The sequence below is a fragment of the Mesitornis unicolor genome, unplaced genomic scaffold (genome assembly GCF_000695765.1).
Source record: "Mesitornis unicolor isolate BGI_N332 unplaced genomic scaffold, ASM69576v1 scaffold3258, whole genome shotgun sequence".
Lineage (NCBI taxonomy): Eukaryota > Metazoa > Chordata > Aves > Mesitornithiformes > Mesitornithidae > Mesitornis > Mesitornis unicolor.
Genome location: NW_010202363.1, coordinates 19,305 through 38,196, shown reverse-complemented (window position 1 = coordinate 38,196; position 18,892 = coordinate 19,305). Strand labels below are relative to the sequence as shown.

The 18,892-nt window shown below is 36.4% G+C and overlaps 1 protein-coding gene across 1 annotated transcript in view; it reads left to right on the top strand.

Annotated features, from left to right (window-relative positions):
• Nucleotides 1–18,892, top strand: part of LOC104545266 (neuroblastoma-amplified sequence-like) — a gene marked incomplete at its 5' end in the record, with an annotated part of 98,753 nt that overhangs the window by 71,295 nt on the left and 8,566 nt on the right. The window contains 3 exons of the mRNA XM_010190360.1: nucleotides 4,541–4,680; nucleotides 11,722–11,866; nucleotides 16,637–16,765. Coding sequence (XP_010188662.1) covers nucleotides 4,541–4,680; nucleotides 11,722–11,866; nucleotides 16,637–16,765 — 414 coding nt within the window. The remainder of the gene's footprint in view (nucleotides 1–4,540; nucleotides 4,681–11,721; nucleotides 11,867–16,636; nucleotides 16,766–18,892) is intronic.

Sequence of the window (18,892 nt, the reverse complement as noted above, 5' to 3'; positions counted from 1 at the left end):
AGGGAAAGACAGGACAGAATTGAGCAAATCTGTTAAACTGAAAGTCCTTGCTTGCCTTTTCCTTGCTTCTGTTTTTTGTTGTTTTCTTTTTTCTTTTTCCTTTTTTTCCATATTCCTTAGGGATCACCTTAGGTTCAAGCATCTTCCTTACTGCCTTGCTATGGACCTTGTTATTCTGTTTAGTGGCAAATTCTTCTTTACAGGCATTTGTGCTATCAGGGCTCTGAACTGTTCTTGGCAGGTTACCTTTGCATAGCATTAGACTATTTCAGAATAATATTTTTTGGTTTTTTGTTTAAAAGAAAAAAAATAAGAGAGGGAAAGCTGCATTATAATATCCCATTGCGATGGTTTAAATACGATCAAACTGGTTAAAATGCAATGCCACCTCGCGTTACAACAGTCAGAGTCACTACAAAGAGCATTCAGTTAAAAGTCAAATTATTAATCTTTTTGCTGTGTTATTACAACAAAATAACAGGCTTAACTAACCATGGTAATTCATCTCAGCTGGCGTTTGCCTCTATTAAGATGAAATTTCTACCTTTTAACACAGAACATTCTCTCTTTCTGCAGTGTGAGGTGCCTGCTTCCTCACCATGCTCTCCCTCAGCCTTGCAAACGCCAGGGGAGGTTTAGGTTGGATATCAGGAAGAATTTGTTTACTGAGAGGGTTGTCAAACAGTGGAACAGGCTGCCCAGGGAGGTGGTTCAGTCATTCATCCCTGGAGGTGTTTAAAAGATGAGTAGATGTTGTGTTTAAGGACATGTTCTAATGGTGGACATAGTAGGGCTGGATCAGTGGTTGGACTTGATGATCTTAAGGGTCTTTTCCAACTGAAACCATTTTATGATTCTATGACAATACAGAGGAAAACTATATTCTCTGTGTGTGTGTGTGTGTGTGTATCTATCTATCTACATATGCATACACATACGCACACATATATATCACAGAATCACAGAATGGTTTGGGTCAGAAGGGACCTTTCAGATCATCCAGTCCAACGCCCCTGCCATGGACAGGGACACCTCCCACCAGAGCAGGTTGCTCACAGCCCTGTCAAACCTGGCCTTGAACGCTTACAGGGAGGGGGCATCCACCACTTCCCTGGGCAACTTGTGCCACTGTCTCACCACCTTCAATATGTATAAACCACCCTCACCACCCTATATAGGTATAAAAATAAAAGAAAACTCATTCCAGTGTGCTGCTTCAAGGTACTGTTTTCTTGTAGCAAGGACCTATTGTTTTTTTCATGGTTTGGTTGTAACTTCTATTTCTGGAGAATTACAAGGAAAGAATTGGAGAGAGGGCAAGGTATCTTGTCATTTAAACTATAAAGCAGTGCAGAAGCTATTTAAAAGGCAAGTGCCTTGGTGTACTTCACAGCAGATAGTACTTCTACTTTACTGATACTTAAAACGGTCTCCTTGTTTCATAGGAATAGCAATACCATGAAATGAAGATTTTAAATGTTTTGTTGTCGGTGTTCCTGGTACATAGTGTTGATCTTCTGCTCGTTAGGATTTTTCTAGTGATGCTAGTGAGTGAATCATGCATAGGTTTCAATCATGTTGATTGTGTAAAAGCATATACACACAAGTTAAATACAGCTGCTTCTTGGGAGGTACAATTTTAGACATTGTGCAATCTTATTTAAACCAGTGGGACTACTTATCAACGTGTAATATGAAGTGTGGAGGCAGTCTTTGCAGAATCAGCATGTATTTGATGATGTTTTCAACTCAGGAATACTTTTGAAAAATATTCCTGATACAGTTGACTGTGTGCCCATTGTTGCACACAATCAGGCATTCTTGGTGTTAAAGTGTAGGTCTACATCTGAATCTCAACTTTTCTTTTCCTTTTTTCTAAATAAAAGTTATTTTAACAACCCAGTTGTCACAGGAGTGAAGTGATGCTTAAAACATACTTGAAACACAGATGTGTGTGGAGTATAGAGACAACTGATAGATGCTGAAGCATAAGATGCATTGAAGAAGGGAAAATAGCTCGAACTTAAAAGATGAAGGGATGGAGAGTTTAAGGTAGGATAACACTAGTCTTTTTTTTTTTTAAGTAATCATACTTGTCATCTAGGCGCCAGTACTTAGGTATTTTTCATTTGTTGCTTTTTAATTAACTTTCCATTTCCTCCATCCTTAGTGCTGTGTTTTAGATCACCACATGCACTCTTAAAGTTATACATACTTGCACACTGTGTCACTGCTTTCTAATCTCACCTGTTTCACTGTAAATGGAAGTGAAACACATTCAAAATGCCGTATAAAAAGTGAATTTTCAATAGTTTTCTTGAAAACTAGAAATAACTAACACTGTAGAAAGTTCACTTTATTACTCTTAGTGGGAAATGTAGGTGACTTGAAAAAGGCTATTCTAGAAAGAAAAGTTGCAGAAGTGCACGTAATATTTAAGAACCAAAAGTTAATTCTTCTGTTTTACTTTGTTTGTATTGACATGTGTTTTGTTATGAGCAATCATGTTGCAAGGATCCAGTTGTCCAAAACACAGCATTATAATGTTAGATTAATTAACCTCGTTAAAAAAAAGTAAAACCAAGTCTGTAAAGATGCATTATTAGGGAGAATTATTGGAATGCAGTTCACGTTGAATAGGCTGTCTGATCTACTCTCATCTATTCTCTGCTACTAATGGCTCAATTTCTGTGACTGCTTTTCTCATCTATCAATATCTGTGCCATTTCTTGCCATTTTTACAGTTATCATTAGAGAGATCTGAACATTCAGTCTGTGTTTTGAAGTAACGTGCTGTTTGTGTAAATATGCTAAAACGTACTCAGTGGACCATCCAGAATGCTACTTACTTGGTTTAAATATTTAAAGAAGTAGTCTGAAAAAGGAGTTTGGGGACAGATAAAGTGATGTGAGAGCTGCTGTTGTCTAGATAGTACGTAATTTGCTAGATTGCTAAATACTTTTTGATCCTTAGAGGTTAGCATGTCTTATATCCCTTTTACCCATTACTGTTCTTCTCCCTTTTCAGCCTTGTGATTTAAATATTGAAGATTAAGATATTTTATATTAACACGTATAGATGGAATTTAGGGATATTACAAGTGGGTAACTGATACCTGCTATGTGACATTTGCAGTACAGAAAAGTATATTAGACAGATCTTGGAAACATTTCTTCACTAAAACACTAAAATGTTTTGGTATATGGTGCTTTCAGATGTACCCTGGAGACAGAAGTGAACAGTTTTTCAACACTAAATATTTTAAAGCCACAAATTATGTAGGCAACTCAATAAATGCATCAGTAATCTTTATTTTCCAACCTCTTTTGAAAAATTTGCCCTTGATGTATCAGAGTCGCTTTGAAAAGATAGGAATGCGATTTTTAATCTTTTAGGGTAGCTGTAGAACTGAGGAAATCTTTGTCCATGTTTGATGTCTTAGAACTACTTGGGCTGAAACAGAAAAGTTAACAGTTAATGCTGTGTATCTTCAGCAGAATTATAAGATGAAACTGAAGTGTTTGATACCCTGGAACTTTTCAAACTTTGGAAGAAAAATTCAGTGTTAGAGTGTGTTAATAACACAGAGGAAGCTACCTTGTTACTGTAACAGATTGTTTTGAAACTCTAAGAACTTTTATATGTCAGGTAGACAGTGAATAACTGTTCCCTTTGTGAAAGCCCTCCTAGGGTCATGGCCAAACTTTTAAACAGAAGCTGCTTTTCATTTAGTAGCAAGTTGGTTCTCATTTATAGCAAGTCAGACCTTCTGCCTTGTACTTTTTTGCCATGCAAGTTGCAAGCAGTAATTATCTGTAAAAGAACCTGTCACCAACTGAAGTGAATTCAAATCCTGGCAGAAGCTGCAGGTTTTAAACTTTGATGGACACTTTTCCTGTGATGGAGTTGTGTGGTGGCTAGCTGATGGGCTGAGGACTTTTGTTTATCTTGGGTTCAAAGATCTATGCAGAGATATTACAGTACTTGTCAGGAAATGTTCTTCACTGGGTGGATTAATTTAGAATTATCTTTCAGGGCTCTTTCCTGTGGGAGAAAAGATTAGATGCTGTAAATTCAGATAAAACTATTGAATTTTCATAGATTAGTGAGAGTAATATGTATTAGAGAAGCACTAGACATACCCATTCTTTAAAAATACATATATGTGTCTGTGTATATATGTCTGTATATTGAGAAAAAAGAAATTTAAGCAATTTCTGGTTGTTTGAAGAACACGGAGATCCTCTGAACTATTGAATAATTATACTTGTGTGTGGTTACGTTGTTTTAGGAACGTACATCTAAGTAATTCTCCAATGTCTGTGTGCTCTCCTGTTTTATTTGCATGTAATTGAACATGAGAGGTAGGAAAACAGGTTTCTGGGAAAATTACATTACTATCATTTTTTACAACAGTGTTTGCAGCAGTGACATCCTTCGCAGGTAGTTTGTTGATTCCTTTTAAATCCTTGATTTCTTAAAAAAATATGTTGGTTTGTTTATTGCTTTTTTGTTTTGTTTTGGTTTGGTTTTTTTCAGGTAGAGATAACAGATGTTGAAAATGAAGAAAAAAGATATGATCTGTTCCTGAGACTTCTAGAGTCAAGTCACAGCCCAGCTGAGTTTCAGCACTTGGTTTTACTCCTTCAAGCTTGGCCACCGATGGACATGAGCAACGGGTGAGCATTTATTCAAACAATCATAATAAAAAATTGTAATAAAAGACTTTTAAGTCTTCTTGCTTGATAATGCCAGGTATTTTTCAGTCATTGAATTCAGACATGGCTAAGAGTAGTGTGACCTTTGGAAAGAGTAATACTGGGAAAAATAAGTGGTTTATTTAAACTAGAAATGAAACAATCAGTTTCTTGTAAAAACTTTATATACTTATGTAGTATGCGTCATGGATGAGGCATTTTAGTGCCTGAACTGTTGCATAGGAGGGTTTTCTATCTACTTAAATTTAAGTTATGGTTTTTGCTCTTATTTTTGCAATATGTACAAAATCCATAAAAAGGAACAGAAACTCCTGCCTCTTTTTTTTTTTTTTCCATTCGAAGTTGCACTTTGCAGAAAAACCTTTGAAAGTTAATGTTCAGATGGTGGTGGCAGACAGTCTGCAGGAGGTCTATGAGGGTAATGGTGCTTCTCTTTTCTAGGTCCACTATCTATTATTCCTGAATAAAGTATCCAAAAGTAAAGACTATATACTAGGACAGACATATTCTAGCCCAACAATTTAACATGAAAATAATTATTTAAACTCCAGTACTGCACCCATCAGAAGAGGTATTTATTAGAAGTGTTAATTTGGGAAAAAAATTACTACATTATTTTTTTTTACCAATTCTTTTGGTTTTGTCTGTGACTTTCTGAATACATTTAAAGATAAAAATTTTAGCTGTTCTGTTCTATGTCTGATGACCACTTCTAAGATATAAGGATTCATACAATCTTATCTTATATGAATATAATATATTATATGAGGGAAAAGTCTCATATTTTTCAAGGAGATAAATAATACTTGGCTAGTGAGTACGATGTGCCATGTGTTATCTGATGGTAGTTAGGTTAGAGACATTAAATGATGCTTCCATTGGATTACATGAGGGTATCGATTAGAACCTGTTTTAACTTGGGGACTGCACTCCCCAAAGTGTTCATGTGCATTGATTTGTAAGAAAATTTAAGGTTTATCTTTTTTATGGAGGGTAACTCTTCTGTGTTCTTGTAGAGAACTGATCCATTTAGATGGTAAACTGTACATGTTATTTAATTTAAATTCTTTATGACAGTTTTACAAACCAAAACTTGTCTTAAGTGCATTGAGAAGTACGAGGACTGCTATATAATCTGTCACAAATTTGTATTCCAACTTTCCTTTTTAGTTTAATTGTAATTGAAAATTGGATGCCTCACACTTCATGGGAACTGTCAAATTTTGTTTCAGTTAGTGTTTAAAGAAAAAAAAAGAAGTGTGAAACTTATGGAAAAATTGGTCAAGTGAAATATTGCTGCAGTTACCAAAATTCTTTTTCCTTGGATTGAACAGAAAGACTTAAAGTTTTGTGAAAAGAGAACCCTTCTTGTATATAGAGTGTTCTTTAAATTATTTAATTTTATCTCCCCCTTGGTGTTCTGTTCCTTCAGGCTGACTTCCTAAAGTAGTAGAAACAAAATTATGATTAAATGTAATTTGTAGTCCCAACTAACAGTGAGGTTTATTTCAGAGGTTGGATACTTTTTTCCAAGATCTGTGAAGTCTGGAAATTTGTGCAAAATACTTAGATCACCTGTATCATAACTCATTTAAGGTCTAAAGTAGTTATATAGATCTTAGGTATTTACATAGTCACAATATTAACATGAAAAAATCAATTTGGCTAAGATAAGAGGGAAAAGAACAGAGTAAAGTAGTCCATGCTGACTATTCTCGTCTACTTCTTGCCCTTCGTTGGCCTGGAAATGCTTCCAGAAGTATTTGCTTCATCTTCCAGGAACTGAGGTGAGGCTGACCAGCCCATGTCACAAGGCTTTATGCTAAGAAGAAACCACAAATTTTATCCTGGAATTAGATTTATTTATCTGGTTGGTTGGTTGGTTTTTTGTTTAATAATTTCTGTTATTACTAAAGCTTCAGTGTCTCTCTTTGCTACTTTGACTTTGCCAGGAGGCTTTGGAAAGCCTTCAGGAGAAAATTGCTCCCTTCTTTGTCACTAGTTATAGCCAGTTATACTGGTTTCGTGGAGGACCTCTGACTCTTATGATTCCCAAAGATGATGTACAGTGCTGACTCCCAAGTAGTTCTGCTAAACTCAGCACTAAATTGAGAGTCGTTATCTCCAGGGAAATAGAGAGTACTTCAGATTTCCCAGATTTTCTTGAGTTTGCCTGAAACTCTAGACAACTGAAGAATGAAAACAAATTTAATTAGTGGAGCAAGCAGTTATGTTCATAGTATAGGAAACACGCTGGTTGGTTGGTTGGTTGGTTGGGCTTTTTTTTTCTTTATTTTTTTTAAAGCAAAGTGGACACAGAGCATAGTTACCACCATTGTTTCATTCTTCAGTTTTCTCTGCTAGCCTGAAAGGTTGGGAAAAATATCTTCCCTGCCTTTGCAGTGTTTTTCTTGGGGAGGAGAGTTGAGGCTGCACCTTGAAAGAAGCAACAGAGAGTAAATCTTCAGCCCCATTCCCTCCTTTTTTTCTTGGTTCTTTTCTCAGTAGGAATGTTGTCTCTCTGACTTGTTTGTTTGTTTGTTTGTTTGTTTAATGAATAAGTCAATGATGGTTTAGTTTTCCTTTCCTTACTAAAAGATGTCCTGATAGAAAAATGTATCAAAGAGGAGCATTTTTCACTCCCTGGGGTCTGTCTGTGTTTGTATTACCATTACTTTCCTTTTATTATCACTTTGGTTTCTTACAATACTTGCAAGACTGATTGAGTCATTTATGAATCGTGTGTCAGCAGGGATCCTCATTGTGGCTTGAAAGTCCTTCTTTCTAGCTCATTGCTAGTGCTTTCAAAAAGCATACATTGTATTTTAATAGTAGACAGCATGATCATAGTTATGAGTCCTTTTTGTTTTGGACTCTTGGGGTTTTTTTGGAGTGCTTTGATTTTTTTTCCTGGTATTTTTTAACAAGTAAAGGACAAACATCAAGTACTCATTATAAGGACTTAACCTAATAAATCAAGGCATGTATTTTTATATAAAACTAAAACACGTGTTTCTTACTTCTGTCTACTGTAAGAATATATTCAGTGTGCAGAAATGTTCTCAAATTGAATTTTGTAATCAGTGTACTGTCAATAAAATGAATTTGAGTGTGCTCAAGACATCTGTCTGAAGAGCTAATAGTGCTCCCAAAATAAAGTTCTGTCCTCAATGCACTCTGACTCCCACCACCTCAAGTATGATTAGTTTTTAAAAGTCATGTACAGGTCTCTCTAGAATTCCCTGATATGAGACAGGATTAATTTCATAAACTCTTGTCAAGTAGATAGATTTTTCTTTTTCAACTACCTCCTGTTATAGTGTGTTGGGAATAGTTTACATTTCTTTTAAATTATTTTCAATGTTATTAATTTGAATTATTTTGCTTTGTAAATCCTGGAATTATTCATGCCAAGAGAGGTTGTGCTCTAAGTACGAGGCCCAACAACAATCAAAAAAACCCCAAAACTTTGGTACTTTCTGCCTTCTTTATCTGAACCTTCTCTCCTCTCTCTGTATTGTCACTGACAGCCGCTCCCATCCACCCCCCTCTGCGTCTTTGGGAAGGCTGCTGCAAGTCTGCTCTGCTCCGGGATCTTCTCCACTTCTTGCATTGCCCACCCTTCCCTCTTCTGCCTCTGTTGCATACTTCTGTATTAACAGCATTCAATTATGCTTTCCAGCCTGGAGTTTTATACATAAATGTTCCCAAAGTTGTGTTTTTGAAAATCCTACCTTGATGGCTGGGTCGGAGTAAGGAGCAGGTTTTGCAGGAATGGTTTTGTTAGTGAGATTTGCACCAATCTCATTTTAAAGCAAGTTGTATTAAGAAATTCTTGAGCAAAAAGGAGAACTGCAAGCAGTTAAGCCAATTATTTAGCCATATGTACTAAGTTTTTTGTTTAATCTTTGCTTATTTGTTCCTGTTCTGCTTCAGAAAAGAGCTGCTGTTCCTAACTGATTGTTTACTGCCAATGTAATGATATGTGCAGGAACTGGGGAATTTACATCTGAGTCATTTTGACCACTTAGAATTTTGGTTTTCGACCTAACAGTAAATATCTAATACTTATATTTTTTAGTTTTATATTCCATTATGATTTACATTCTGTAATGGCTCAAAAGGAAGAAGTAAATGAACTGAAGTTTGGGGTTTTTTATTGGGCTTTTTTTTTAAGAATTTTAGTGACCTCTGTTGTTAAGCCTGAGCTTTTTAATGTTCTTTTTAGTTTTTGTATTTTAAACCACTCCAGCTAGAAAAATGCTCGTCGTTCACCTGCAAATATGATTCTTTTCATATAATGTGCCATGTTGACTGTGAGGAAACAGAAAGGTAGCTTGGTTGTTTCAGCACTCAAAACCATATACCTTTTAGAATTTTATTTTCACTCTCTTGTTATGCATGGCTGCTTCTCCGTTTAGATGGCTCATAGTCAGATGCCATTTTAAGCATTTCATAAAGATGTTTTTAAAAAAAATTATTGGTAGTACCTGAAGCTCTGCAGTTCTTTATAACTTACTGCCTGCACGCAAAAGGCATTTTTTTGTATTTATTTTAAATATTCATAAAGTGTTTTAGAACTCAGAAAGACCAACTTTTACAGAATCAACAGCTTAGTTCACTTTTGACTTGAACTTAATCCAAATTTTCCCTCTTGGTTCTGAGCTGAAAAATTACATGTTCATGCTGAGTTATTGAAATAATTACTTTTTTCATGTTGAGAAATAACTTTTTTTTTTTAAAACTGTACTTGAACTAAGGTAAAATTCAGGAGAGAAGATAATTGAATTCAGCCTGTAGGTGCCAGATTTTTGGTAACTGAATCTTGTTTTCATATAGCGATAGCACATAATGGGTACTTGTTAATAGATGATGCAAGTATTTGAAAAAATTATAAGGAAGCTTTATATATGTAAAGCTTCATACTTTACGTAAATAAGTAAACCTGCACATGGCAAGCCTTGATGGCCTTCCATCTTTCTGATTATTTCTAACTTCTGTGTTTTGTATTGTGATTTTTGTTTTCTTTTTCTAGTGGGAAATTTTTACAGGTCTTTTTAGTGTACTCCAGAGGCAGCGACTATGAAAATGGAAATTCATTGGAACTCTCCGTGCTGCTAAGAAAGAGGTGCACCACATAGCAAGAGCTATCAATTTAACCAGTGGCAAAGACGGAGTTGCAGGGTTTTTCTCTTCTCTTCTCTTAACCTTTCTGGGGGTTCACAGATGAAGTGCATCATGTTCTGCTTGGTGAATAAGCTGGCGTTTTTGAGTTTGACCTGTCAGGCGGAGAGGAGAGAGGGAGGGAAGGAAGAGGAGGGGAAGGGGAGAAGAGAGGAGGAACTCTGCTGTTCCCAGCCAGACTTGTGGCAGCTCTGTGCTCAGTGACTGATGGAAAGGCTGAATTAAGTTGTCAGGAGGAGTAAAGATAATGAATTCTGTTTAGTTTGCATTCAAAGTTACCCAGTCCTAGCATCTCTGTCTTTTTTTCATGTTAGGATATAATGTCAGCTTCATGTGTAGCCGGTTTTATTTGTTTACAGTATGTACTTCTGAAAGTGAAAAATTAGCAGGAGAGAGCTGTTACAAACGAAATAGCAGATATTGGTGGTCATCCTCTGCAGAGTTGTCAGACGTATTCCTTAGTATGTATCAGTCCAACAGACTCTCTTAATAGACTCTATTTACAGTAATATTAATTAAAGTCTTTCAAAAATTGCTACTAAATAATATCTTTGAAAAGCAGCATTTTAATAGCACTTTACTGCTTCTTCCTGTATGTCCTGAACGAGTATCATAATTTGTACTAAATTGTAAGAGGGACCTGCTAGATTTGGCCTTGCTGTGATTTTTTCTTTTTCCTTTTCATTCAAGCTAAAAAGAAGTTTTCCATGCCTTTGGGTTGCTGATTAATGACCAAAGAGATTTGATGGAGTGATTTTTAAACCACATTTCATACCTTCCTAAGTTTATGCACAGATGAACATAGTGATTGTGTTACTGAGGCTTAATATAATCATGCTCTAACCTGTGACTGTGCGTGCTTTTAGCCCGTTGTAGATGGGAGTTGGAATGCATTCACTTAATTCACGTTAGGAAAATGACAGTGTGGATGCGTTCCAGTGTTAGACTTCATACTAGCATTTAAAAGCTCTACTCTGCCACCGATTTCTGTGAGTATACCCAGTCCTAGTGAGTACACCTACCCGTAACGAAAGTAGCCAAGCATCTACATGACCTACCAAATAAGGGCTGTAGGCCAGAAAATGTTTCAGCAACAAAACTTTGTAGTAAATACTACCTTTGCCATCGTGTGTGATAAAATTCACTTGTATCACTTGTACTGTCTGCTGGCTGTTAGATTGTGTAATGGTGACATGGCACGAAGTTCTGTGTGGAAAGAAAAGAACATTTTTAACATGTAAAACATATCTACTAATGGATAAGTACAAATGCGTGTACTTTCACTCTCCTACCCTATTTGGATGGGCAATAAAAAAAAGTTTATTTTTGTTTGTACTTGTTGGAGCCGAAAATTAAGATCTGAATCTTGGAAATGTTTTCTCCACTCAGAAGCAAGACAGATACTTGAGAGACAGATGCTGTTAGAATGTGACCAAAGCAAACATAATTATGGATGTTGGATTCCTGTCACCCCTCCCTTGATGCCATTTTGCTTGGGAAATTATCTGGTAAAAAGCCAGGATAAGCTGTTCCTATGCTACTCCAATTTGATCAATCTTTATCTGGTGTGCGATTCATCAGGGATTTTAACAGTACATAGTAATTCAAAATGCTTTAAGCTTTTTTGTTGCATTGAAAAAATGATAGCCTCTGGATAGTAACTTTCCTCAAAACATTTTTCACCTCTTTCATGAGATTGTACTTCACAAAAAAAAAACCAACCCAACCAATCAACCAACAAGAAAAATATACCTACAGAAAATGGTGGGGGTGTGTATGTATATTTATATTCTATACACATCTGTTTTTTATGGGCAGATCTCGCACAGATGATAATCCTTGGGTGAAACTGGGGACTGTTATGCTACAGAGATGCCCACCTGAGGAAAAGGAGAACACAGGAAATGAAATTTTGAAAATCTGCCGCTCTTTGTATGACACAAAGCACATGCTCCCTGTAAAGGTAAGTTTTAACTTTGGGTGTCCTGTGTATGAGTTGTGTTTTGAGGTTCCAAGTGCAAGAATGATGTTGCCATTCTGGATCAAGTCTGATGGAGAGCTAACAAGATGAGAGGCTGGGAATTGGGTTCATTCTGTCTAAAGAGATGACTGAGGGAGATGATACTGCTGTCTTTAAATATGTGGATGAGGAAACACGTAGAGGAGGTGGAACCAGCCTCTTCTTGGAGATAGTCAGTGATACGACATGAGACAGCAGAGACAACTTACGTTGTCAGAAACTCTCATTAAATACAAGGAAGTAGTTTTTCACCATTAAAGTGGTGAAACATTGGAAGAGGTGAATACCTAAAAGAGACATGGAGTCTCCATCCTTGGAGGTATTCAGAACTTGACTGGATCACGTCATGGGCAATTTGATCGCGTTGGACTTGCTTTGAGTTGGAGCTAGTTGGATTAGCTGACCTTTAGAAATTTGTTCCAGTGTAAATTACTCTTTGAAGTATTTATAGAAAGTCTTTAATAGTGTGTTGTCATTGCTGTTAGTGTGGCAAAAGCTGTTGATTAAATAATCAGTAATTTTCTCACTAATAAATGCTTAAAGATTGAGTGAGGAGTCATTGAAAAATGTGTTGGTAATGAAAAAAGCCCAATGTACAAATAATTGCTTTGTGATAACCACGATGTTTTGTCTTCCTTAACTATGTATACATACTTTAATACAAGTATCTCTTTAGTATAAAATTATTGAAGCATTTTGTATGTAAACAGTGTATACTAATGAAGGCAGAATTGAGAAATGCTTAATAAACTTCACACAACTTCGGAGTAGTCGTGCGTTTTTTAAATAGGCTGATTAATCACTTATAATCAACTTCACGCAATCACAGTCTGTTACATGAAATAGCTGATGTTAATCCTAGAAGCAGAATAGAAACAACACATTCCATTTAAAATACAGACAGGTAGAGTGTGTTTCATTGTTTGGTTTTTTTTAATAGTCTAACAGACTGATTTAAGTCAAGTTCAAAATCTATGTAAAACATGATACATTTTACCAATGTGAAATACCTTTTTTGTGACTAGAACGCTGTACAGCAACAGGAGTTGCACTTAAATGTGTAGCTGTACAGTTACCTACAAACAGGCTATATTGCATTAAGTCTCTACTTGGGAAGAGGGGGAATAACATGGATAAACATAAGTAATTTATTTGTATGCATGGCTATGGTACTTAAATGCACAAATTAGAAAGCTGAGATCACGTGGCTGAATAAGATGAAAATCTGATTCCTGACAATTAACCTGTTTAGATTACTTTACATTTCAATAAATACACTGATTATAAGAAGACATGATGGAATTCTTCAAACTGAGAGATCAATTTATTACCATGAATAACACTTGCCATTCTGCAGTCCAGAGGTTGTGTTGGAAAGAGCATTAAACTGCAAGTCATGATTATCTAGAAGTTAAAAAAACTGTTTGGATGTAATCAGTTAAGATTTCTCTCTTCATTTATTCCACCTCCTGCTGGTCTTTCTAGGTTTTTACAGCCAAAGTTATTTTAGTTGAATAGCTTTGATCACAGAATCACAGAACGTTAGGGGTTGGAAGGGACCTCAAAGGATCATCTATGTTTGTGTATGTGTGGGGGTTTTTTATTTGCATTATTCAGTGCATAGATCTTTCCTTTCCTCTTAGTGGAAATAAGCACTGTTTCATTTGCTTGGATTGCACGTAGGTTTGGACTGTCTGATATCTCCTGCACTGCCTGATTAATCTCTTTAGAAAGGGGCAAATCCTTCTGCCCCCAGTAAGTGTTAAAGTGTGACTCTCTGAATATCTCATGTTTTGCTGTCAACCTATGGGTCATGTGTCAGTTCACATAAACACCTAATGGGAGAATGCATCTGGTCTCTTATCTGTAATAATCCTGAGGTCCTAGTGGCCATAAGATGCTTATCTCCTAGAATAATATAGCAGCCAGTTGATCTCCTTTTTTCTGTTTTTGTAGCTATTTGTTCCTGGTTTTTGTATATGAGATTACACTGTATGTTTTCCTTCATTCACAGTTGCCTCTGATCATTTTGTTCAGATAATTTAGAATTTAAATGCTGCCCTTGGGTCTGCTTTCAGCCTCTCCAGACACAATACTGTGTGTACTTATTATCCAGCCCTTCAAGCCATCCATGAAAATACTGAATAATACTGGACCCAAAGCAGGCTCCTGTGAAATCCGTTTTATATGCCTTATTGATAGCTGCATAACTAGACAGAAGGCAAAAGGTACCTTAGAAAAGTTTCAGCTAAATCATGGTAATCCAGATTCTGATTTAAGACTTCCCTTGTTCCTCTCACAGATACCATCATAACACCACTAAGCACAGCCTCTCACTGCAGGCAGACAGACACTCCAATGCTTTCGAGTGCTTGTTGCGGAAAAGCAGCCACTTGTGTTGCTCTGAGCAGCGCTGTGAGTGGTGGCTGGGCTACCCGGGGCTGGATTTCCAGCTGCTGCCCAGAGCAGCAGTGCAGTCCTCTGTGGCAGAGATACGAGGAGGTGTTTGTACTGCTTGGACACTCTGCTTAGCAATTGTTCAGTCCCTTCCTGTGGAAAAAGGGATGGAGGCCACTCCAACGGTTTGCAAGTTGGACTGTGCTATCCTACATCTTATTCCCCGATGCCTCTGACAGTGTTTTATATTACATTTTCAAAGTGTTGCTAAACTTAAGATATGCCATAGTGATGACCTGGCTGGTACCTACCTGAAATCTAGTGACCTTTTGGTGTCAAAATGTGCAAGTGTAAGATAAACAGGAGTTAATTGGATAGCTAAGCATATGTTTTCTTATGTGGAGGCATTTGTGCGTCTCTGATGAACAAAGCAGATTGTGTTAGGACTTGTAGAGTATAATTTCGAAGCATCTAAGAAGAAAATAAAATACTGGCATATCATCCGAGTTAAATGTTATTGCTTTGAAATTAGCAATGATAATATCTCTATTATTGCATTAGCTTCCTGAGAGATTTAATTTTTCTTTATTTTGAAGCAGCTCATTGAGACAGCAAAGTCTGATTCAACATCTGCATCTTTTATTTCCGTGCCCTTGTTGCTTGAAAAATGTACAGTACCTAGTTACATTTTACAGCTTGCTTAATTTCCTTTTTCTTCTACCCACAAACCAAACATTAGATTTAGGGTTCTTTCAGAGACCCTTTTTATACTTAAGGGTTATTTCTTACCTTACGGCTTCTTCATTTAGTTTTGATACATTTTCAGACACAAAAAGCAAGCATGGTAAACTTGCAGTTTTGTTCAGGTTATGTATGTTCTGACTCTTGGAATTTATTGTACTGAACATAAGCTGCACTTACTGCCATGGATACACTTTTTCAGGAAAAGGAGACATGTAGTGCTAATATCTAACTACATTCAGTAAGTTTGCCAGTATGACAGGCTTACCGGTCAAAAGAAATACAATGAAATATGAAATTAAAAGTTTAGTAAGCATAGGACTGATCAAACAAAGCTCAACATATTTATTTAATCTTCATATTCCGTGATCCTATATCATATCCTTCACTGGAAACATCATCAGTAGCAGTACAGAATACAAGTTTAGAGGAACAAGTGTGGGTAAAAGAACAAGTCTTGCCTCGGTGACTCAGTGTGAATATATCCTTCTAGGTGGTGGTGCTTGAAGGTATAAATTTAGAAAAGACTGAGCAACATGCAGCCAGATCGCTGCCTGTGCCAGGCAAGGCCAGGTGTCTGCAGTATGTTACGGTTGGAGCACTTAACAGCTCTTCATCGTCAATTAATTTTTAGGTTTTTAGGTTTGCAGCTACTAAAACCGTGCTGCTGCTAAAATTACAGTTGCATTTTGGTCTTAAAATTGTTAAACTTGTCACTAAGCTTCAAGAGATGTAAAAAAATAAGTGACTTGCATCGTCCCAACTTAATATTTAGCTGATGAACTCTTTTGACAATTGCTCTCTCAATGTTGGAGTGAAACAGAGCCCCTCTGAGATTTGGGTACTATTTTCAAGGTGACTGTCATCCAGTACGCAGAGCAAAGTGTAAGTTGTCCTGGAATATGGGACAGATCTGATCTGGCCTCACTGGGAAGTGGTTGTTAATGGTTGTGGGTTTTAATGCTATCTTTCTGACCAGTTTCTTCTTACAGAATATTTATGATTCTAAATTTGTGCTATATTATAAAAAAAAGAGAAAGTAGTTGAATGAGGGAAAGGTAATTTGCTAAGCTTCAATTGTGTATAAAAATTAGTATAAGATTTGAAAAGATTTTGTAGCAGAGCTTTATGATATTGCATTTTGGTATGTACTGTTATTTTCTCTTTATTTTGTGCCACTTTCGTGATTGCATAATTGAGTTACAGAAATGTCACAGGTGTCTGTTAAGTTTCTTCCAGCGTTTTGCAGCATTTCAGTAAGCACAAATATATTAGTCCCACAGAGACCTGTGTTTGCTCTGTTGTTCTTTCAATAAAACTCTGGATTGTAATGGTGATTCAGTACCTGCCTTGTCTTAATATAACAAATGTTGCACTTACAAGCCTGTATTCCAGATTTCTAAAAAATTTGTCCTTTCAAGTTTCCAAAGAGTTATTTCTGACAGGGAGTTCATTTGTTTTAAAAATTTCTTTTCATTTTGCATTTGACATAGAATTTTCATAATTTTTAGTGTGAATGATGATGATGCTGGTATCTCCAGAGATCTCACCAAATGAGTTTACTTTTATTTTCAGTGTATAAAAGAATTATGTTTGCTGCTGCTTAACCAACCTCTCCTGCTGCCATCCTTGAAACTGCTGGTAGAAAGCAAAGATCAAGATCTTCATGCTGTGGCATTGGAGCAGATAACAGCTGTTGCTAAGGTATGAGGAGTTGAATTAACCACCTTTCAGAGTTTAAAGAGATAAATTTGCTCTTTAGCTTCGTACAGTAAGAAGAATCTATTGAGACCCTTATAATTATTAAGATTTTCCACAGCTATTGTGTCCGTAATAGTAACATGGGGCTAGTAAGATCTTTTATACATAATCTAAGTGATTAAAACTCATAGCCCTTTCTTTATATTATCTAGTATGCGATTTCAAGTTGGTGTGATGGCGCACAGAAACTATTCTGTTATATACAAATGAGATTGTTATGTCTGTGTTCATGTTCTAGCACTTTGGGTTGTTTTTTTAAGTGATAATAGTACACCAGATGAGTTAGCCTGCTTCTGACAAACTTGGCAGTCTGGTCATGTACACATGAGGAGCTGTTACTTCACTGGTTTTGCTGTAGAAAGGTTAACATGCAAGATGGTACATTTGAGGACTTTCATACAATTCTAAACAGGTTTTTTTTGATACTGCAGCAAAGTTTCTGGAGGAAAAACACTAAATACTGTCTCTTCTGTGGGCAAGAACTGAAAGAAATTGCTGTATATTCTTCAATTTTTATATGAAGTTACATTACTCTTTTTTTTTTCCTGTGCATTTGCTTTTCAGTTAAGAAGGAACACTGAAAGAGATGAAAGGTACTCTCCTAGGCAAAAGCATTGTATTATCATTTCATCTTTTTTTTTTTTTTAAAACTGAAGTAGACTTAAAACTTCTTCAAGCTCTTCATTGAACCTGTGCATGTACAACCTGAATTTTGTGGATTTTATGTTAGCTATGGTCTACGATCTAGCACCCTACCACAAAAGAGAAGGGAGGTATTGTGTCAGGAAGGGAAAGACTTTCCTGTCTGGCTGAATTAACTGCATTGAATGTTTCCAGGATTACAATATTTAAGTAGGAAAACCATATCTCTAATATTTCCAAATTCTGCACTATATGTTAGGGAGCTTTTGATTTTGTATTGCAATATAAAATCATAAATAATGGTAAATTTCCTGTATGCTATTTCAACAGGAAACTGCCCATATAGAAACAGAAATGGAACTGTGTGCATCTTTTTAAAATAAGTATCCACAAAACACGAAAGCTTTAAAAAATGTGATTTGTAGGGATTCAGATTGAAATTACAGCTCTTTTATGAGAGACACAAAGTAAAGGGAAATATTCCCCCTTTCCTGCAGGAGCTTTCCAGGGCAGGCCCTCTGCTTCAGTTATTTTAACTCCAATGATTTTCTCAGATTTCTTGGTTGCAACAAACAATGCAATCCTATTCCCAACTTTCACACCATCCTTTGTTCCCTAGAAAAGATGTTCTGCATCCTGCTTTTCTCAGGTTTATCCCATAAGTCTCTCCCTCCTTCTCACTTATTCCTCCTCATGTGCTGTGTCTTTCCTTCTTACGCTGCACACTGTATTCTGGAAGCTGCGTCTTTTTGCATCCACTGGATAGCCTGAGAAAGGATTTATCTCCCTCCCTTGAGGAGGACTCCAAAACACAGTGGTGAAGACCAGTCAGAGAAGCAATAAATGTAAAAGCATAGGCTCCGTCTCAAATGTTGCTAATTTTCCTTCCAAATGACTTAGTTACCAAAATGGATGAAGCACCAGCTTTTTTAGCCTGTTCTTTACGAACATCTAAAATGGTTACACGGAAAGTGGCAGGGCATGTGACGTGTAATACACATCTGCTTGTATCAAAATCCCAGTGTCCTCCACTATGAGTCTGGAGTATTTGCTAGTTCAGTTTGGCATTCTAAGCAAAGAACCACAGGTTTTTATGAATGCGTTCCTATTCCCTTCTCCTTACAGAAATAAACCATGAATTTTCTTAGTGTTCTACAAAGCATATTTTTATAAATATTAACCACCAGAGCAATAGTAGATTATCTTTTAGTATCTTTAGTATATTGATAGTTTTCTTCTTTGTGTCTGCAAAGCAAGGAGGTTTTTGTAACTGTTTTTAAACAAGGTGATCTCATAGTAAAGCAATCGGGATCTGATAGATGCATGCACTTTCTCATCTATATGTTCTTGTTAACCTTTTAAAATTGACTTTTTTGTTAACAGATGAAAGCTGCTGTGTAAGTGACTAGCTGTGAAGCTTGCCAGCAG